This window comes from Colletes latitarsis, chromosome 8 (genome assembly GCF_051014445.1).
Source record: "Colletes latitarsis isolate SP2378_abdomen chromosome 8, iyColLati1, whole genome shotgun sequence".
Lineage (NCBI taxonomy): Eukaryota > Metazoa > Arthropoda > Insecta > Hymenoptera > Colletidae > Colletes > Colletes latitarsis.
The window spans coordinates 25,823,758-25,846,322 of NC_135141.1; the positions used below are offsets into that span (position 1 = coordinate 25,823,758).

General features: G+C 43.3%; 2 protein-coding genes and 1 long non-coding RNA gene across 7 annotated transcripts; 1 reads left to right on the forward strand and 2 right to left on the reverse strand.

The window, feature by feature from the left end:
* Window positions 1-908: 908 nt before the first annotated feature.
* Lmx1a (LIM homeobox transcription factor 1 alpha) lies at window positions 909-5,835 on the forward strand. Of its 2 annotated transcripts, XM_076771867.1 has the most exons (5): window positions 909-1,583; window positions 2,728-3,147; window positions 4,236-4,541; window positions 4,987-5,085; window positions 5,576-5,835. In XM_076771867.1, exons 1-5 carry the CDS (start codon window positions 1,460-1,462, stop codon window positions 5,833-5,835), a joined length of 1,209 nt encoding a protein of 402 aa, XP_076627982.1. In that variant the 5' UTR covers window positions 909-1,459. The 2 variants fall into 2 exon arrangements, with proteins under 2 accessions (XP_076627982.1, XP_076627983.1); XM_076771868.1 differs by lacking the exon at window positions 4,987-5,085.
* Window positions 4,042-5,124, reverse strand: LOC143345089 (uncharacterized). Its single transcript, XR_013080197.1, has 3 exons — window positions 4,855-5,124; window positions 4,248-4,456; window positions 4,042-4,119 (listed from the first exon to the last, which is right to left on the reverse strand). It is a non-coding gene; the product is annotated as an uncharacterized LOC143345089 (long non-coding RNA).
* Window positions 5,798-22,376, reverse strand: LOC143345086 (proton-coupled amino acid transporter-like protein acs). Of its 4 annotated transcripts, XR_013080196.1 has the most exons (11): window positions 19,764-19,912; window positions 17,028-17,110; window positions 15,100-15,192; window positions 14,724-14,840; window positions 14,250-14,522; window positions 13,230-13,314; window positions 12,767-13,039; window positions 11,963-12,141; window positions 11,667-11,836; window positions 5,967-6,122; window positions 5,798-5,896 (listed from the first exon to the last, which is right to left on the reverse strand). XR_013080196.1 is itself a non-coding variant. In XM_076771865.1 (10 exons), exons 3-10 carry the CDS (start codon window positions 15,159-15,161, stop codon window positions 10,530-10,532), a joined length of 1,404 nt encoding a protein of 467 aa, XP_076627980.1. In that variant the 5' UTR covers window positions 15,162-15,192; window positions 17,028-17,110; window positions 22,230-22,376; the 3' UTR covers window positions 7,628-10,529. The 4 variants fall into 4 exon arrangements, 3 of the variants coding, with proteins under 3 accessions (XP_076627980.1, XP_076627979.1, XP_076627981.1); XM_076771865.1 differs by lacking the exons at window positions 5,798-5,896; window positions 5,967-6,122; window positions 19,764-19,912 and adding exons at window positions 7,628-10,774; window positions 22,230-22,376; XM_076771864.1 differs by lacking the exons at window positions 5,798-5,896; window positions 5,967-6,122 and adding an exon at window positions 7,628-10,774.
* Window positions 22,377-22,565: the final 189 nt, after the last annotated feature.

A 22,565-nucleotide genomic window follows, 5' to 3' on the forward strand; every position in this document is an offset into this window, starting at 1 on the left:
AACGAATCGTACAGATCCAGGTGTTATTAGCTTCTCTTTTGTGACCAGTAAAATGGGACCCCTTCCGTTAAACACAAAAAGACGTCCCCTGGGCGCTATCGTACAAATCCACTTAATTCACACCTGATAAGATCTGACAAAGTGTGCAGGGTTGTCGTACATACTCGCGATCATCCTAGGTTTAGACAGTGATTTTCTATTTACATATGTAAATGAATACTTTCGCATCGTTTACCAGGGAAATGCAATTAATATAGGACTAAGACTATGACCCTTTAAACTGGCTCTGACAATTGTTTTAAGCTAACTATCATTTACAAAACCCCAAGTCGAATTTCACATACTAGTAAAATAGTATCAACCTAACATACTAATTATTAATTACCCTTCCAGCATTTCATCAACAAACCTCAACTGAAACATTGACAATCCGTCTCCGCCGACCACCCTGTCTACACCTGCCTATTCTCGACTCCCAAGAGTCCCTCGAGCGTCCAAAAAACCTTTGACAAATTCCACCCCCCGATGGTTCAGACCCAAAATTGGCGAACGTCTAAAATCCCAAGGAATCCCGAAGCCCAAAGTACGTCACTGGCGATGGTCGCGAGATATTGATCTCCCCGACGCTCGTAGAGCGCGATCGGTTGAGCACCGCGACGCTTTCGCGTCCCCCGCCAGGCCCGTTGTTTCCAAGGGCGTATCCCGACGCCGCCAATCCCTCGCCGCGTCCCGATCACCCTCGCCAAGGGGGTGAAGCGACCGCCTCCGTTCACCCTCGTCGATCGGTCGTCTATCTCGCGACGCCTTGCTCCCGGAGGTGTGGACGGCGTCGACTATCCAGCAGGAGGTGGGGGGTTGATGTTCGCTGTCGATGCGGTGGCTGGCGTCAAAAAAGCTTCGGAGTCCGGGCCGCTGACACGCGTACGAGCTGTCATCGTCGCAATAGAGCACGATACGCGTCTCACCGTGTAACTACCATCGGCTGTCGGAGAGAAAACCTGCCCCACCTGCTCGACAACACCCCCGCAGGAAGGAACAGCGAACGGTGTACGGTCAGGATGAGAAACGGTCGGTTGTTTAGGTCTCGTCAGAGTTGGACGTCCGTCGGGACGCCTCGAGACGTCCGTAGGACCTTCTCTTGAAACCTGTCGCGGCACCGAAGAACCGGAGAGGGTTAGTTCGTCGCTTGCCCCCCGCGATACGTGGCCCCCCCAGGGTGCTAATGTAAAAAATCATCGAGAGCAAGTTATTGTGCCGCGGACGCTGGTGGTTTCTCGTGGACGGTGGATGATACCGATTCCTCGAGGACGATCGACGGGACACGGTGGATTTAGGGGTTCGTTGATAATAAGTGACACGAGGAGGATATCGTCGTTCGAGTTTCGTTCTTCGGGGATTTCTTAAGAGTGCGACGGAAAAGTGGTGGTGGGGGTTTCGTTCGACGAGGATATTGGGAACCATGTTGGAATTCTACCCTCCGTTACCGGGTACTCTGGGCCGCCAGGGCGACACGGAACCACCGACGATGGGCTCCTCCGCGCGGCAGATCAGGTTTCGACCGGCGAACGACAACAATAACGCAGGTACGCGTCAATTTTCATCGGTTATTTGTTTCCGGGGTGGCCCCCGTTTTAGAAACATCGATGCTAGAATGCTAGACTCGCACTATGTTCAGCGAGAACTGGCAAGGAAATATGAAGATCGACTATGTTCTGACTCCTGAATCTATCGGAGTTAGATGCGGAATAGTTGGACTTCTTTATCCGAGTCGTAAGATCCAGAAACGAGGAACAAGTTTCATTTCTGATCGCACGAGGAGAGAATTGTTGATTCAACGCTTAACGCAACGGAACAACGCGTGTTTCAACTTTGTCGGTACATCGTAATTGAGATAAATAACAGGAGGAGCAAGCTCTATGTTTGGAAACGATTAAACGGGAAATAGCTGTCGCTGTGCCCGTGCAAATAGAAACTTATCGTACTGCGCTCAATCGTAACATCGCTTTATCACTATCGACAATCGATAAGCGACGGAATATAAATTTCATGGGCCTCGCAATATTGCTTTGCTCCGGAACGTTATCACATTTCTCAGCCTGACTGCCATATCGTTCAGAATAACTCCGCGCGCATTTATTTCCTTCCCTGTGGGACGTTTCGCGATCGAACCTACACTTCAACGCTTTCGCGGACTAAAAAAATATGAAGGACATTACTCAAATCTTCCGATGTAGGGTAAATAATACAGTAGAGTAATTCTTTGACGCCTACGCCTGTGACACAAATATACATGTGATTAAAACGTATACATTGTCTTCGTAATACCATCCCTTGTATATGGACTAAATAAACAATAATAATATTAGCAACCTTACCCGTCGTCTTCTATTCATTTCTTCAGCGTTTATGTGGACAGCGTGGTCATTGTCCTTCTTATAGTGATTTTTATCATTCTCAGTTTTGTTGCCACATCTAGAAAGAATAATTTCTTATAAAAATAAGGAGCTAAGGGGTTGACAGATTGACCCGGTGGTCATCGGTGACCGGAAGAACCCCATTGCAGGTAGAATTTTGGAGTAGGATTATCGAATATTTGTCATGTTAAGATTAGAATAAACGTCAGGAACGTCTCTAGATATGGTAAACTGAAGCTACGGTCAGTGTTGAGGGGGAAAGGAGCCATTCGAGGGCGTTCAAGCTAGAAAACGGTGCACCGACTGATTTCAGAGCCGTCGGTGTCAGTGAAGACGGAGTCCGGCCTCCTGGAGACGATCTGCGCCGGCTGTGGCCGCACCATAGCCGACAAATACATGATGCAAGTCGCCGGCAGGAACTACCACGAGGAGTGCGTGTCCTGCACGGCCTGCGCGGCCCCGCTGATCCACTCGTGCTTCGTTCGCGAGCTGAAGCTCTACTGTCGCACCGACTACGAGAGGATCTTCGGCGTGAAATGTGCGCGATGCATGGAGAAGATCAGCTGCTCCGACTTCGTTCTACGCTCGCCAGGCCTGGTCTTTCACGTCGAGTGTTTCGCGTGTTGCATGTGCGGACAACCGTTGCCTCCTGGTACCCAGTACTTCCTCAGGCAGGGACAACCGATCTGCAGACGGGACTACGAGCACGAACTGTACCTGAACAGTCCCCAAGGTCGGTGCCTCACGATCATCCCCCAACCGCGGTCCTAAAAAAATTCGAAAAATGTCAATTCCAAGCGAGTACAAAGGCCGATTCTCGACCTGACTGGCGACGAAAGTCTTTTACACGTTTCCGAGGGTTTCTAGGGACCCGAAATTCGTAATTGTTTACCCCTGGACTTCGATCAATCGTCGTAATGCGACGCATGCTCGACGAGAATTTGCAAACCTCCAGGTAGAACTTTGACAGCAAACTGCTCGGCTATCGCGATTCGTTTTATCATTGATTTTTCGAGAATCGAGATTGGCGATCTATCGAAAGAAAAATTGCGAAGAAAACTTGCGAGATCCACGATCGAATCGTGGGTTTTACGATGTTTTCGTTCGTTCGCTTGATCCGCGACGCGTTCGTTGATATCGATCCAAATCGTTGAACGGACACGAACGAACGTAATCGCGAAAAATCGACGAAAGAATTACGAATTGTACATACCTTGTTGCATTGTTCGCAGGTTGTACTACTACAATCTAAAGACATCCAAAGTAAAAGCCTACAGGAATTTCGAATCGAGGCTGTCTCTTTTCAAGGTAACTACACTTAAACCAAGCGTAATTAGAAACGATTCCTCGGGTTCGCGGCTCTTCGAACAAGGATACGCCAATCTGTACGAACGAAAGCAAAAAACGCGGTATTACAGTTCGCGAATAAAAGAATTTCTTTCGTTTCAAAGTTCGCCGGTTTCCGGACTCGTTTCGAACGAAGTTAAGCGCGAAAACGATAGAGGAGCAGTTTGTTAGTCACGACTTCCTGTCTAGCGTTCTCTCAACAAGATTTCTTGGATCGACGGTTGCGTGAACTATAGTAAATCAACGTTAACGTTTGATAATCACTCTCACCTTGGAAACCCTTCTCTTTTCCGGCACTTTCTGTAATATTTCGTGAACCTGATCCACACCTAACTATTAAGGAGTCCAGGAATAAAACCTAAAAAGAAAGTTCCTAAGCCAATTATCATCGCGAAAGGCCTAGGGATCTCGTTTGGCGCGCTCGACGGAAGTTGACGAGTTCGGGAGAAGCTTAACGGGGTAATTGTTTCACAGATGACGACTTACTGGACGAAAACCGGCCCCGTGACGGCCGTAGGGGCCCAAAGCGACCGCGAACGATCCTCACGTCCGCCCAGAGGCGTCAGTTCAAAGCCTCGTTCGAGATCTCCCCGAAGCCGTGCAGGAAGGTGCGCGAAGCCCTGGCGAAGGACACCGGTCTCAGCGTGCGGGTGGTGCAGGTCTGGTTCCAAAATCAACGGGCGAAGATGAAGAAGCTGCAGAGGAAGGCGAAAACAGAGCCTGGATCCGACAAGGAGCCGAAGGAGGAACGACGAACGGAGAGTCCTCACAGCGACCACAGTAAGCTTGCTTTTTGTGCACGCGCGAGAACGAGGGACGTCGATACGAATCGAAATGTCCTTTTCCGTTTTTCGATCGGACGCCCGGTTACCGAGATACAAGCAACTTTACTGGAGTCACACGAGCGTCGTTTGTGACTCTAACCTAAACGAGCGGGAACTGCAGCGCTCATGCGCGGTGACGAGCGGTCAGCTGACTGGGATACAGATGGCGCGCGTCGGGGAATCACCGGTGAACTTAAATTGCTTGTACTTCGAGTCCGTTCGCGGGAACAAAGTTACTTTTAAACGAGAAACAAAGGACCATTACTTACTTCTCACCCTTCTTTCCGTTCTGATTGATGTGGTACAATTAATCCGAATCCTCGCGTTTCGCGAAGACTGGTTAATGGGGCTTTGGTAAAATGTCACTTGGTACAATGCCAATCGTCTGATCTCGTTCGCAGGTCATTACTTGAACGCCATGAACATGCGCGACGGGGAATCTTCTAGCTTCCCCTCAGCCACCCAACCGCTCAACCCCAATAACCCGTACTCGCCCGACGGTAAGTCTCTTCTCACCGTAGACATTCATTTAACACGCGAATTCGTCGAGTTTCACGTCTCGCCAGAGACTGGACGACGCTCGAAAAACGGCCATTTTAAATCGCTCGTCGGAGAAGGAATCAGAAAGCGATACGATGGCGGATCCAGAGTCAAATATTCGAATCTTTGCAACTTTCTTGAAATGAAATTCTATGGTGGACAATTAACTATGCCAGGAATTTAATCTTCCCACATAACAATACAAATTGAGAGCTCACCAGAAATTACTTCTATCCAGTTAGATTCAGGATGGAGGGGGTCTTAAAACTTATTAAAAGAAATATTTCTCTACATTTCTCTTGTTTACAATACCTCTTCCTCTTCATTCTGAAAGTAAAAAAGCGTCGAACGCAATGTTCATTTTATCAGGCAAACATCCAGTGTAATGTTAGACACAGTTTAATGGATACTTAGTGTTCGTTCACTGACTAGTCTGTTCTTGGATTTCAGACGCGTATCCTGGCCATTCGGGGGAGAGTTTTTGCAGCAGCGATTTGTCGTTGGACGGGACGGAGGCTGGTTTCGACATAGGAGAGAGCGAGGGCGGCGGTGGACAGGACGGAAGCCATCAGGGTGGTTCCCACTCGCACCACGGGCCTACGTCGCACGAGGCGCCATCTTTGTCGCAGAGTTTGCACGCTGCGATTCACAACCCCATCGATAAACTGTTCATGATGCAGAGTAGTTACTTCAGTGGTGACCACGCGTAATCCGAAACCGATTTTTCCGTTGGTGTTGCAACTAGCACCTCCGGCCAGGGTCGGGGATCGACTGGTTCGAAAAGAGAACGATCCGAATAAAGTAAACGTGACTTTGTTCGATCGTTCGATCCCGGTTTTACCTGACTCTGGTCTCAGCCCCGCCGGCGTAGCTGATCCCTGCGTCAACCAATCGTTTTTCCCTTGGTCGTGGCTCGAAGCACCTGAAGAACACTACAGTACATTCTTCGGCTAGTTTTTTTTCGGTTTCTTTTCGATTCCGTCTGTTCTGGAACCCTCTGAGAGAAGTTTTTAAGAACTAAATATCTCTGGTCCCTGTTAGTCCCGTGGTTTTTACGCTAAACTGCGAGAGCTTAATCTAGAGGTTCAAAGGAGAAGGAAACGTTAATGTTTTGAAGGGAAAAATTTACTCGACAGAGGCGAAAAACTAGTAAAATATTAAGGAACTGCGTAAAGTAATAAATTCAATGGTTGGACTCTGGACTTCTAGATAAAGTTCTCCAAGATGGCGGAAAAAATCACGGTACGCTCTATGTAAGTCTTGACTTTAATCTCGAATATTTTCGCATTTTGTATCTGGCGATACTCGGTTCGTGAATCATTTTATTTATTTTTCGTGTGACAAGCGTTACTTGCGTTTATACAATATATTTAAGTCGATAGAATCACTGGAATATCGTAGCGTAAGTCAGAGAACGATGATGGTCAGGATTGTGAATGCGTGTAGAAAGTTATCGATCAATTTACGATTGTAATTGCGTGTATTATCTCTATGGATCATATTTATTTCGGTGCAAAGGACAGCTTTGCGTTGATTTTTATTATCATTCTTTGATATTGTCGGATTATTGCGGCGTACCGTCTCTTCTGTGATTTATTTGAATTTATTTGGTCACTACCGCTACGCAATCATTGTTCGTAGCATTATTATTTATTTATTATAATTTTTCGATGTACCAAAGTGCGCGTTTTGGACATTGGAGCCTAAAGAGTACCGCGGTTCGATTTAATATTAAACGATGTATCGTTCGGTTTACACGTATAAAAACAAAAAAAAAAGCATATATTTAAACACCGACGCACGTTCGTACCTTATTTCTGTCCCGAAAGATTGTTGTTGACAGCGGATCGATTCGATCGATCCATGAATCGAAGTTTTTGCAATGTTTAAAGGCAACTTCATTGACCCTCTCCGAATCGAAAAATGAAATTAAGATTAATAAAATCGAAAATGTAAATTGAATCTAGGTTAATGGAAATTATCGAGGAGATTTTAATCTTCGTGTCGAGTAATCACTTAAAAAAATTTACGAAAACGGGATCGTTGGATCGTGATTAAATTTGTTTCGGAAAGGGTCGACGTCGAATCGCACACCGTAGCGTTGCAATCCGATTTACAGAGAAATAATAGCCCAGCTAAGTCTGACGAAGCATTTACTAGGAATCGTACGAATTAGCGAAAATTACAATACATTATATAAAAAAGAATCCACCGTAGAATTATTGCTTTACCCTACCGCCATCTTCGTCGATCTTTTCGTTTGGAAGACATTCAAGTAGCATTTACTAAAATATACTAAGTTTAATGTCCCTGCAGATTCCACCATTAATTAGTTTAGTTTGAGTGCTAATTAATTGATGGGATTTATAAACAGTCAGGACGTAGTTTTTTTTTTGGAAAATAAAAAGAAATTCATGGAATAGATAGTTAAAAGAGCTTTCACCGGAATTAGGGTCATCCTGGCCGAAGGAGAAACGCCCGAGATTGATCAGACGGCGCAGGTAAGAATAGAGAGTTTATTATATCAGACATATAATGACAAAAAACAAGGAATTCGGATTTAAAACATACACACAAAATGCGGATCTCTTAAGAAAAAACCGTTTAGAAACGTACAAAACTCGACGATTGTTTCTGAATAAATCGATACAGTCGGAAATAAGGAATGCCGTGGACGCGAAACCGTTATCACCAATAATCTAATGCATTCGATCATCGTAAGTACGAACTTCGATTTTCGAACAATAAATTCATCCCTTCTTTCGTCATTTTCTTCTCGTGATCGTTTACTTTTCAATTGTTTCGATGAACAATGTCGCTATTGCAATCTCTCGACACTTCGTCAATCGCTGCAATTCACTCGGAATCACAATTTATTAACATCGTCCAACTATCGTGGTTTTCGAAATTGTTTATTCTTTTTAGAAACACTAAAATTTTCAAATACTTTTCCGAAGAAGAATCTTGTGAATCTTTGCTACACTCTTCTTTAAAGACAACGAAATTATAAATGAAGCATAAATGGCGGCAAGAAAATTTAACGATTCCTCGAAGCAGTCGTTTGCAAAATATTTTTATATAATTTTAATGAACTGACGCGACATTGTCCACGACGAACCGTCGAAAATCGAAGGAAATTCGTGTATTCGAATCGGTGAGCGTCCCGACGACGAACGAAAATTTGTGAGGATGATTTGTGCGATGCAATTCGATGCGAGATCGCGATCGTTTTACGTTTTTGTCTCTTGTGTTATATTTTTGCGCAATGATCCGAGCGAGTTCCAGGCAGTGACGGTACAAAGTAACGATGATTCGTATTCACGGTGTCGCTTGAACTTTCTTTGGTTTACCTTGCTCCGCTTGCAGCGGCGAGAGTCGTTGTGCAAGCTTCTCGAATAAAAAATAAGGCATAACAATGATCTACGTGTATTGCTTGGACGTTTGTCTGCGTATAGACTATACTCCTCGTTCGTGACGATGGTTTCTTTCATCGTGGTGCACGATTGCGACGAGATTCGGACGTTAAGAGGAAACATCGATCCTCGAGAACTCTTCCCCCGAGCGAATGCAATAAACAACAATTCGTTTGGCTTGGATGTTTGGAGAACACAATTGGCGATCGTTCGATTCCTCTTCAGGGGCAACGAAATCATAATTCGTTTTATTTTTATCTTCTGGGCTCGATTTTTCTTCAGAAGCAACGACATTGTAAATAGCATTGATTTTTATCTGGTTCGATTCCTTCTCATCATAAATAAATGATTTTTTTAATGGTGCAGGCGTTGACATTTTACATTTGGAATTTCGCCCCTGAACGACTTCGAACATCCTACCGGAAGCTGGAGAACAATTAACGTCCGTATACATCTGTAACTCGTTCAACAATTCAATAGAAATGCATCGTATCGTTCCTGTATAAAATCTTCGATCACAGGTTTCGTTTGTCGCGAGATATAATCGACGATTTGTCTTTTATATTATTTTCGTTTCTTTTTCTAGTGCGCTGCGAGTCCAGTGCTGGGCATCGTTCGACCCGTCACTCGTATTAATATTACACACTGTGTAATCACTAGTTGGATATTCGATGCTTAAAAATGTCTGATTGCGTTCGTTTTTATTGCCTTCGTGCCAAGATTAATCAATATTCTTCGAGTAACGAGTTGCTTAAATTTAGGAAATCAACGTCTGGCGAACAGACGAGTCAATGGGAGGCGACGACGATTACAAAATTTCGCAAAATATTGTACTAATCGTAAGGACGACGATGTAAATTTATACAAACGTCTATTACGAATTAAAGCGGTTTAAAAATGTATCTAACGTTCTTTCGAAGGTTCTTAAGTCGATCTAAGTTATCTATCCAACCGTCTACGGTATTTTAGTCAAGGCAGAATAAATTTACCTGTCAAGGTCACCAGAAGGGATTCCCCTCCACTCCATATCTTTTCGTTGCTTCGAAAGAGCGTATAAAAATGTGTCTGCACATTTACGATGATCTCTGCTCGAACGAGATTCGAGATTACAAAATGGCCTTGACCAGTGACCTCGACAGGGTAATTTGCTTATATAATAAGACCTATTTCACGAACGAGTTACCTAAGATACTTTCAATGGAGGATCTAGCGGACCAAAGTCCACGGACTTCGAGTCGTGCACGTTAGTTCTTATTCTAATACTTTGCAGACAGCGCGACTAAATTGAGCTAGAGATCAGTCATGCATCTGGGCATCGTGTTCAAGGACGCTCCTCTGTGCGGTCGTTGGCTTTGGACTCTTTATAATACTGTTCGTCCTTGCAATTAGTACCTTGCTATCGGTTGATTACAAGTAAAATTCGACCAAATTGTACACGTTTCTCTTATTCTACGCCACCACCCGTCCTTCGCCAGAGACACAAAGTCCTCTGAGGCAGTGTTTTCCAAAGTCAAGTCCCTCTTTTTAAACTGACAAGACGTGGACACGATACGTGTATCACAATAATAACTATAAACAATATCTTTAAGCCTGATGTTATCCCAACGAGTTTGGAAACCACTGCTCCGAAGCGTCTGCCCAACACACGCACTACTCCTCTCGCCTAATCGCTTAAAAATCTACGAACTCGTCCTACGGTGTGCTACAATGGCGGTGATACGCGGAGTAGGAGTAGGAAGGGGGGGTTAAAGCGTTTTATCCCGAATGCTCTCTGGCTGGTCGCGTTTCCCTAAAATACTTTCTGCCACTGCGTTTACGAGGCACTGTCTACCTAAGGCGCCGCTCTTGTAAGCTAAACTGAGAGAAGCTGCGGTGCGCCTCCCCTACGCGAACGAGTGTTCCCAATTTGTTTTCCCTCTCTCTCTTTCTCTCTCTTTTCCTCTCATTATCTCTTTGCTTTCCTCGAGTTGTTCCATCCCCAATCGTCGGCTTCACTTGAAGGAGTTTATTATGTCGACGATGCTGACGTAGGTGCCGACCACGAGACCGAGCAGACCGAACACGATCAGACAGATGTTCTTCACCAGCATGATCATGCAAGGACCCAGCTCTCTGTCCGGCCACAGCACGCAGATCTCGATGATCGCTGGGAACGCGATCCCGAGGGCTGAGAGACACAGAGCCCCGAACAGGGAGATGAAGAGACCCAGCCTGGGCACCGCGACGGCCAACGTGACTGCGGAAATAAATCCTTTGAGGGGAAGGGGATTATAGTCTATAAAAAAATTCGATTCTACGTGCTTTTCATCGATCAAAGTTACAGCAATTAGAAAACCTTTTCGAAATAGGTGATGCATTGCGTTCTCTATTGTCCAGAATTATTACTCTACGTATATTCCTGACCAGTTCGAATTGTAATAACCTTCTACGACGTTTAAATTGAATTATGAATGTAAGTAACGTTAGTGTTTCCGTTTCTGTAATGAGTGACAAAAACGGCTCCACCCAACTTGGGTTAAAATACGACGTGTCGCCTAGACATTAATGGAAATGCTTTTAGGATCGTTACACTGACGTCCCCCTTAAGCGATACTGATGTTCGTGAGATAGTTAAGGTCGGGTCAACGAAAGAATCGACTTGGGGGACTATCCAACGCCAGTGATGGGACCAATGACATACTTATTAATATCGATATACATCAATTCCCAAGCATTGTGTTGCATCAAACAGGTATCCGAAGTTGGATATACTTCTCGACATTCGTTGAACCGTTGATGACTATGAAATTATACAATGTTACTGACGCTTCGCTATAAGCAATCTAAGTTAAATAATCGTTGGAGGTCTATGTTCCTGGAACTCTCTTCGCTACCCAATTGTAAGTGGATTCTTTCATTGACCCGACCTTAGGGTTTTGGATCTTGGTCAAATCGTTTGACACTATTAAAACGGTGGATCAAATATTTGTCTTGAAATGTCTGTCCGGTCCTCGACTAAACTCATAATGTCCGACAATAACCTTCCAAAGCTTCGAATCTGATTCGTCAGACGCCATTGTCATTGAACTGTGAAATACAATAAGAACGGATCGTAGATAAGTAGAATATTGAATGACCAATGCACTTACACGTCGCCAAAGTGATGATGGTTCGACAGACGTACTCCCAGAAGATTTTTCGCCTCTGAATCTTTTGATTCAGGTAAGTGTTCCATATTATCTCGACAGGGACGTATCCTTGCAGAGCGTGAGTGATGAAAATGGCGATCGCGAACATTATCTTGATGCTTTGCGCCATACTGTAAAATAAATTCATGGAAAGTACAAGTACTTAATTATACAGACTTTCTGGAAGGCCTAGCTCAAACCCAACCTTTTATAAAACACTGATTTGATAGAGTCGACAACTCGTGGGGGCTACTTACACCTGATCTGGGGGTAAATTGAAGGTCACGCTACCACCAGCCTCTGGCCCGTATTTTATGTACCCGAAGAACCCCATGAGGATGTAGAGCGCCACTATAATGGTCATTCCAATGTTCAGAACGCCGCAGTAGCCACCAAAATACTGCGGAGTCTTCATATTGTTTTCCAGCGCGATTATCTGTAACAAATCAGTCGATTATACTGCAGTAAATTTTAAAATAAAAGAATAAAAACAATTTTCTCGATTGCAATTGCTATTGAGAGCCACTGAGATCGTCGGTCGGGGCTGAGAACAGCTGGGAAGTAATAGCAGGGATTGCATTGACGCACTGACAATCTGATCACGGCAATCTCAAACTTGTTCGTAAGTGGCCAGTTATTTGTTTATTAAGGATGCAGCGGCGCCGTTGATCTATTCTAAGCGCAGGCTATACTCGTTTCGCTAGCAGTCACGGGGAACGATCGACGAGGCCAAATGATAGATCGATCGAGGGTGGGGGAGGGGGGGGGGGGGGCAAAATTGAAAAACCAATGTGCAACGATCGCAGTGGATATTGTTCTAAATTGTGCATCTCCGTCGAACAGAAATATTCCGCTTCGCGTGGTTCGCTGCTCCGTCGATCGTAAGTATTAGGACGCTCGATCAAAACGTAATCGATCTTCGAACTACTGTAACTTTGTGAACAGAAAGATTTAATTTTTTTTGTTTTTTGACAACCCGGACTCGTGTACGATTTTTATTATTTTCTATTTAAAAAATTCCCGTGTATTCTCGATAGACGAATAAAATGTCGCAGACTTACCACCCCGACGGCTTCTAGAGCGAACAACGTCGTTCCAAAATACAGGGAGAAATTTCTCATTGTACCGAACATCTCCCTTTCGCTTGGCGACGGTAGATCCTCGAACATATAGACCAGGATCATGGCAAGACCGACGAACGTGATCGCGTTCGCCAGGGTCGAGAACGGCGCCAGTAACTTCAGGTTCCTAACGTAATTTATCAAAATCAGCGGTAGCAATAAAATGAGCATGTGGGTTTTAACATCCAATGGTTCCCAGTACTGGTCCGCCACCTGCGTTCATCAACAGAACAGAGAACGATATCAATGAGTTCGATCGATCGGTCCAGTTGGATGATTTTTTTTTTTTGGTCTTTTTTTTGGAGGGTATCTTTGTTCTCGAAAATATTCGCCTTTTATTTTTTTTCGCCGTTCCGCTTAGGCGACGAAGCGAGACAGAGAGATCTTTGCGCCTGTTATTTACCTGCTTTATATTCGACGCTACAAATACGATATAAACGCAGCATATTCCCAATTGATACGCTATCATGAACCCGTCTACGAGTCCTCTGCAAACAATATCAACTTTCATGTTACAATTGCACGAGAGCCTTGAGACCGCTGTTGTGAAATGATTGTGCGTGTATGCGTGAGTTGTTGAGAACTTTGTGAGTGGGAACTTATGACTATGTTAATTTTTCAAATTTTCAATTACATACTTCAAGAAATATTTATTATATTTGGTATTAATTATTAGGTATCTGATACTTTAAGAAAGGATTTTTTTAAGTTCTAGACCAGAAGACCACCTTGAACTCTCACCTAATATGATTATCAATTTATTGAATGGAATTATTAAGTTGTAATTAATATATAACAATACATACATACAACAATAATGTTCATATAATTTTGATATTTTCTCCTAAGTCGTCAGCAGGATAAGTAACTGTGTTTCTTTCTACTCTTTTATTTATTTTCTATGGTATGGCAACAATTGGAAACAAAAGTAAAATTTCCACGTTAAATTAGTTTACTTTAATATCAAAATACGCTTCCTTTCAATCCACTTCCTTTGCGTGTAGCCCCCATTTTGAATTTTCACGAAAGTTCGCGTAGCGAAGTAACAAGTAGAATCAGTCGACCATGATCAGACGATGCCTGTTCGATGTCTGTACTACTACTATCGCTTACTTTCAGACTAATTCCTTCGTGCCGGGAACACTCTAATTCTTATAAACGAACGCACATTCGCAGAGTAATTTTATCTATTATTATTCGAATAAATAATGTTTTCATCCACCTAGTTTTGCTCAATTAGAATTGTTTGAATGGAGGAAATGTTTTGCAAATGAAAGTATGTGCTCTAGAGCACACACGGCCCTAGTGCCCCGTTAAAGCGTCTCGAGCCGAGGTTCGAATGACTGTAATGACAAAGACAGATGAAAAAGACAACGAATGTTCATGTGTGTCTGTGCGTGCGTGTAGAACGTATCGTACTTACGGTGCATAGGGTGCGAACCATCTGACACACACAGGACCTTCCTCGAGAGCGTACTTCATGCTCATCGGATAACTCAATATAGGAACTCTTAACCGTTTACACAGTTTATACTGAGCTTTCACTAGTACGTGCAAGCAATAAGTGCATAACACTCCTATGATCACTGTGGCTATCACACCGGTCACAAGTCCACTGTTACAAAATGCGTTCGGCATCGCCAAAATCCCAGTACCTAAACTTCCCTTCAGCAAGTGAATCAGGGTCTCCGCGTTTCTGCGAACAGAACCGTTATTGAATTAGTATTCGCGAGCATCGCTTTCAAATAGCATTATTTCCAAACCTAAAATGAATTTAAATTTTAGGTATTAATATCGATTAATAGTTTTCTACGGTGATCGAATAATAATAGTATTTTACGCGTTACGATCGACTGAAGGATTGGAAAGGGTTCGAGCGAAAATTTCGCGTACTTACGAAGTTGGATTTGGCCTATTTCGGTGTTTATGGGGGTCATAGTCTTCTACGTTTGTAGTCGGTGATATTGGAACTTCCGACGCGTTCTGGCCGCTTCCGGCGATTTCATTGTTAACTCTACAATCGCATCAATTTGCAAATGTAAGCTGCGTCGTCGGGTTTTGGTTTTTAATATTTGAAATACTGCTCTTAATACTTTAATAATGTACCGTGTTGGTACGAAGAAAGCGTTGCAAACTATTATCTTAGAAACCAGTGAAAGCATCGACCACGTTTAAAAAAGAATTAAATAGTATAGAAGGGCTAATCTTCTCATTTGCAACAAATTCTTCTGTCTAAAATACAAAACTACTATTTTAAGTAGAAATAGACGTACTTGTACGGACTCTCAGATCCGATAAGCTGCATGTTTATCGTCTCCTCCTTGGCGTTCTCCATTTTGTTCGTCACTCGATCTGTCGTGCCACTCCTGCATTTCAATGAAATAAAAACCCATTGATATTTTAAAAATTACGTCCAATGTACATACTTCAATATTCATGTGCAAACAGTGATTATGAACGAGTCAATAATTCATTAGTGTCAATGAGACGATTAGTCTCACTTTACGGACGACTATCAACTCTGCAAAATCCTGTAGAATAATCGTTGGACTTTCAAGATCGCGAGGAATTATGCTCGTTGCGTTTAATAATGAAATACATTCGCCGATAAATCCAAGAAGAACCGAACGTCGAATATAGTTTCGACTGGAAAGTCCAACGATTAAACTCGCGGTAAGCAATTTCATCAGCGATACGGAACAGAGAGGAGAGAAAATAAAAATATCGATCGTTCTCGTCTAAAAAATTCGCTACTCGAGGGGGGTTCGAAGATCGATAAATGTTCCACGGGCGATCGATTAAGGATCAGAGAATCGACCTAGATCCACGGGCAGGCTCTCTCGTTGCATTAAGCCGTCCTAATCAATTGGCGGATATGGAGCAACAACGACGGCGGGGACAAAAACGGCAATTCATCATTGCGAATCTCTCGTTCGACTCTGCGTGTGCATCGTGGCTTTAGCACATTCTTTCGCGAACTGATTGCTCTTAATTATTGCATTGAGGTCAAATGTAGTTAACTTACTGAAGGTTACACGGTCTGCATTCTCACTTCGCCGTTTCTACGCTGCCAATTGATCCACGGTTGTTCCGCCGAACGACGGGGGACGAAAAGGTCTCCCGACGCGTGCACCGTTACGTCTTGCGTTCAGTTTATGACTCGGGGAATCGTCGATACGGAATTCTACTGCACGAGACTGCGAAGAAACGACCCTACGCGACGCCATTGATGACCGAAGACTGAATAATTTCGTTTTTTTTACGAGAACGGTGCCGTTCTCCCGCAACGACTGACGACGGAGCACGAAAACATTTAGGAACGAGGAAATCATTATCTAATTAGCGTGGAAATCGCGCGGTATGGAGGCTGCGACGCTCGAATCGCTGCACGACATCGATTTGATTGAATAATGATCATCCGAGGAGATACGATCGGGTCGTTGAAGCGACCATGAACGAACCACTGGCTTTATGGTAATTTTAAGAAACACGATTCCTACTGAATCCGTCGCTGGAACGCGCCAGGAAGCCATTTTCGAAGACACGAGCTGAATAACAGTGATAATTACTATTTAAATGTGTCGTATTGTTCATACTAAGTAGTATTAAATAGTATAAATAACATTTGAATAAGAAACTGCCAGCGGTAAGTACGAATTAAGAATAGACACAACTACCAGAAAGATGGCGGCCTGAGGTTCCAGCTTCCGGATCCAACGAACGAGATCGAAATCTTTGGTTATCGCGGATCGAATCCTTGGCGCGACGCCGTCTCGACGACACGCTAAATTCGGCGCTCGTTCGTCTATGTCAATGGTACTTATTATCGCGTACAAAGACCCATTTAACTCGATGTAACACGGCCACAACGGGCTGCTTAACAATTTCATTTGGTCATTGACATTGCCTGTGCTCGCTATTAATACGCAGCCGGATAACGTTCGAGGGAACGTTTACTCGCAGATTAGTTTGCAAAAGTTCACGATGAATGACTATTTGATAACAGGTTCAATGGCCCGTCATTGATTCGTGGACGACGCCTAAATCTTAATTGAGAGTCCGGTCGCTCGAGATTGAATCGCATCCGAATACCGTTCTCTTGAACGTTTAAAGCTTTGGAACGTTAAAACGCACAAACCTGCAAATTTTGCATACGTAGATACACGTTGAGTTATTTATTTAAAAAGCGATTAGTTCTCACCTATTACGCTAAAAGACAGACACGTTTCTTCTTTTAAAAAACGCTGGCGGCTACGTTTGCTGACTTCTTTCCGCTCTCTTTCCCTGAAAAATACAAAGGGTGTTAGTAAGGGCAATCTAGAAAAAAATACTTTTGCGTCGATTTAGATTTACATCCGTTATTTTATTTTTATTTGCAAATATTTCACTACCACCTGTTCAAACGATATTATGGTTCTAAATATTATGAGTCTAAAGATTCAGCTGAAACGTTACTGTCCCAAATACACAGTATTTCTGTCATCCCTGCTCTTCATTCCTCCGCATTATCCAAGAACACGTTTCCCGTAATTATTTTGAGCGGTGTATTTTGGCTCCGTTGTGCGAACGTTTCGGATAAATTCTCGGTCATTTATCACGCGAAATATTACATCGTGCATCGTGTTTACAGGTGGACAATAATTTAGGGGATGATCGTGCCACGTCAAGAATAGAGATACATTCGAGGCCATTTTACTTTTCTACTTATAAAATAGGTATTGTAACGAAGAAAAATTTGGAGAAAATTGTTTTTAGGGTGAAACACCCCTCGACTATGATATCTATAAGAAAATAAACATCTGTTTTTGTTTTTTTAATTAGAGCAAGTAATTTCGTTACTCTTGACTTTCGACTTGCTTTCACCTATAAAATCACCTTCTAAATTATTATCCATCTATGGCTAACTACCCTTTATATTAGATAAATGCATCCCGAAACGAAGCGCCTCAATCTCTGAATAGTGTAAGTTTTAAATTAGATTTGTTTCGTTTCGAGCGAAGAAAACAGGATTTTTGGGGGCAAGTCGTCGACGTGGCGTCACCCTTTGGTGACTCCGAACGTCACCTTCTCCCGTAACACTGACGCAGCTTAAGTATAGTAATCGATCTTCTAATTCTTACTTCCTCGGAGCGCGTTAGGGGGACGCACGTCAAACAACTCGCAATTGCACAGCCCCGAAACAATGCCACCGGGGTATTTATGCGTCCGCTATTTTTAGTCGACGAAAGAATTTTGCCACCTGACGAGAAAATCGTGGTCCTCGATTTCCAAATACGGTTCAACACCGAATCATCATAAGTGGAACACACAAGCACCCACAAATTCTACGTTAAAACTATATGTACATCGAAACCTACGCTTGCCTTGCAATACAAATTGATATAAAAATATACAAGAAAATAGTTAACATTCATCGTGGTCAATCTATTACGATTCACAATACAGTCTACAATCGATTCATTATATGAACAAGAGTTATCGTAATCGTAGAGAACATCTTTTACATAGAAATTATAATTAATTACGTGACCCCTATTTTTCGTTCCGAACGTAGGAAAGCAAGCGCTATTATCCATAAGGGAACTGTTATGCAATAGTTGAACCCGCTTGTCCATTTCAATTGACGCGACATCGTATCGGCGACCTGTTATCCATCTTTGAATAATCGTATCTTATAGTTTCATGTTCTCGACGCTCCAGCTCGTGTATTATGTCACTGCTGCATTCGCAATAGCCATGAATGAATTGAAAAAGAATTGTGATTTTTAAACCATGTTTATTTTACTTATCAATGTTTTCACTGTAATTGTTCATGATCGAAAACCAGATTCTTTCGTTTCTAAGCTATGACGCGAACCCGAAAGGAAGAAGACCAACGACAGGGTTTCAGTTTAAGGGGAGAAGAAGGGTTTTCTCTTTCCCTTTGAACCGATAACTGTTTACAGTAATGTAAAAACAGAATGGAATTTGAGCAACCGAATTTGATTGTATAATTATTTACAACTTCCTCGTTGAACTTCATCAGAATTGTATTTATTGGGTTATCGATCCGACGCATTACGCAATAGGAAGTTAAGATAGAACGTATCCATTAGTTCTATTAAAAACTCTATCAATAACTACGAGAACTGTCTGATTCGGTTACCAAAGACTGGCAAACCTCGCGAGTACTTCGCGAAGCTCTTCAACTATACTTCCTACCACCTGCTGCTCTTCGCCATTCTTCGACCCTTCGCTATTCGCACAAAGTACCGAAGAAGGAACAATTAAAACCATCTAAACTATTTTGCATATATAATACAATCCGAAGTATTTAAGCGAGAGATAGATATATACATTATTTGATAATAAAGAGCATTGACATCGTATGTCTGTCGCGCTCCTTAAAAACAAATATATACCGAGCATGCATCCCAGCCTTCCACGAAAATTACAATGGATCGTTTGTCTCAATTAAATACTCGTTACTTGCGAACAAAGTCTGCCCAACTCTGATTTTCAGGCCGAGTCTGCGAAATCAATGTTTCTTTCCGCGACGTCAGAGGAAGCGAGACTATAGTTCCATAATTGAAGCTGTGATTCACCCGTAATCCAGACTCTTCCCCGGTCTTCAACCCTTCGCTATACCGAGCGCAGAGAACAATTGAAATTAAACGCGACCAAGGAACTTTCGACGAGGTCCAACGGTTTTAACACCATTTCTACCACGGTTCTATGCAGTTTATAATAGTTGTTACGAACAAAGGTATTTTCTTAACTGATAAAACTTAGAAACTAATCTCAGAAATTTCGGAAGACGTCCCTTTTATGGAAATGGCGCTTGCCTAGTTCGAGAGGGGGGGGCGGAAAGGAAGTTTCGTGGAGACGAGACGAGTTTGGGGCCCTCGAGGAGGGTGGAGAACGACGAGACAGCCCGAGAATCGGTGTCTAGACTTACCAGATTAAACACATCCGCAGCGAGGGAAACCGAAATTCGCTCGACCCGGCAGACGTAACACGATCTTTAAGAGGGAACTTCCTAACGCTAATGCGCCCGCGACAGAGGATGTCTAGCGACTGGGCAGCGCTTAAACCGCGGATCATTTCAATTTCCAACAGGCATACGCGGTCTCCTCGTCACGTGACGATCAAGTTAGAAACTACGCCTACGGCGCAGCCACCGGGGGGACAGATGCATCGAGATTTAGAGACGCATCGCGATGCAACGTTGACAGCAGTTCATCTGCAGCTGTCAAGCGAACCGCCACGTGCGTCGTTCGTCGTTTTTTTCCCATCGTTCGAGGGTGGTTCGAGGAGATTGGAAGTGACCGAGAGGGTTTTTCGAAATGGTGGGAACGAGTCCTAGGTAGAAGGAAGCGTTTTAGAATTCAAAGGAAGCGCGAGAGAAAATTTTGTAGACGATCTAGGGGTTGCAACCCTTTAACTTTAAGAAGACTGTAACTTCTAATCTAATCTAGTCAATTTTAAAGATCGTTTAAGTTTGTTGAAGAATAATAGTGATGGATTTCGTTGGCGACGAATCGAATTGACAAGGGTCTCTTCAGAAACGGGGTTCAAAGAAGAGAATCTTAGGTTCGTTTATTAATTTAACCCTTTTTTAATTTCCAGGTTCGATGGAGGACCGAATCAGGGGAATATTTTCCACGCAATTTTCAAGGACAACCATAAAGGAAGAATGAGTGCACCGTTTTGGCAATGAGAATCGTATAAATACATATTAAAGTCAAGTTTAGATGGGTGCATATCGATTGACCCACAAAGGGAATTGCAACCATGAGAAGATCAAATAGAAAGTTGAAAAAGTCCTTCGAGGATAATAAACGTTCGAAATCGCGGACGATTGCCAAAACAATTTTCGGAATACCAGCTTCTTTCTGACGTATATCAGCCCCCCTTACGATATTGTTTTACTGCTCTAGTTATTGCAATGTTAATGAATATTACATATTGCTAGCAAGATTAATAATTGCGTTTTCTAAACTACTCTGATATTTCAATTCCACTCAAATGTTTGCATTTACTATCTCCTCTTTCGCATCGTTCAGATCGATGAGCATATTTTATCAATGTGAGGATTGCTTCGCACAGTGCGTTTACAAATGTTTTACAAGATTTTAGAATTTACTGATCACGCTCGTGGCTCGTTTAAACAAATTATACTGTTAGAATAAACAGACGACAGGTGACAGTAATTTAATCGGCAAACACAATGAACGAAAAAGATGCACGCTCGCTTCAGTCATCTATCTCGACGAAACGATCAGTTTATGAATGATTACCGTGGTAATGATACGTAAGGGATTGTCATCTCGGTGTTATTCGCGCGAATATACACGGAAGAAATCGAGCACACCCTAGTACACGGATCAGCAACCACGTTTAAAAGGGAATATATCGATCGTGACGTGGGAACAGGTAATACAGTCGCTCAGGGCGGGTACAATATTTCAGAGAATAGTAATCATACTTTGGGGGAACGTTTTCGTGCAACTCAATTGCGATGAAAATTCTGCGATCTTTTTTAAGATTTCTATTTCGACTGAAAAGCAACTCCTGAACCTAGGTTATTGTTTTTTCTTTCGATACACTGCTTTAATCATTATTTGACAATACCGTGCGACAAATTAAATATCAAAAATTCAAGAAAATTAATATACCAATTTTTAAAAAATTTGTAATGCTGAGAAAGCTAATTCGAGCGTATGTTTATTTACCAAACTGAAAATAATCATAGTATAATAGAGTAGAAATAAAGGCTAGAATCAATCCTGCCTTAATTATTCCCGATAGGAGAGAAATTAACGCGCAGATTGTCCATTGACCCACATACGCATCAGACCGATGTTGACTCAGGACTCCGCCGAATACGGACCAAATAACTCCTGCACAGATCCTTCGAACAATTCTTTAAACCTAAAACTTCCTACGAGAATGCCTGTTTTCCTAAACATTTGCATCGTACTCGTACATCCATAAATTACCCCGGTTCACAGGTGAAGTACAAGCTAACGAAACCAAGTATCCTTCGGCGACACTTCAAACCAGATCAAACAGAACCACTTCTCCGCAATCGAGACCCCGCTCGATAGCCCTCCACGTTACATAATCAAACTCACGGTATCAACACAGGAACAGCGAAAGAAAACAAAGGACTCGAGCCTATCTGACCTATGCATTCGCTATTATCTTCTTAGCTCAAATCTCAAACCATGGAACAATCGAAGAACGCGTCATGTATCGTCCATAATAATTCCCAAATTGCTAAAAGGGCAGCATTCTGTCTCAAGCGTTATCCATCGTTCAACGACCCTCTTGTCGGAGCTCCACCTTGGGTTCCAGCTACTCTGGCTAGGTCTCGTTAGGTCCTCGGGGTCGTTGGTACTGCAGTCGGATCGGAACTTACGTTTGCTGGTGTATGCACAGGACGGACGCGACGGGACAATCTCGCAGGGTCTGTGTTAAACCGCCAAACGACACGGGTACGCGTGTGCGTGGCGCACACACACGGTTGAAGCTCCGACCGACATGAGGTCGCGTGCACACGTGCGACTAAACCTGCGTGCACCGCGCTCGAGACTGCCCGCACTGGCGGAGAGGGTGCGCCGAGGTAGCCTCGAGGTATGCGGGGGCGGCCACCCCGATAGCGATCCATAAGTTCGTACCTAGAACCGGCGACATCTCATGGCGCCCGCGCGAAAACCACGAACTTTGACCTCTTGTCGCCGCTGGATGGACGAAA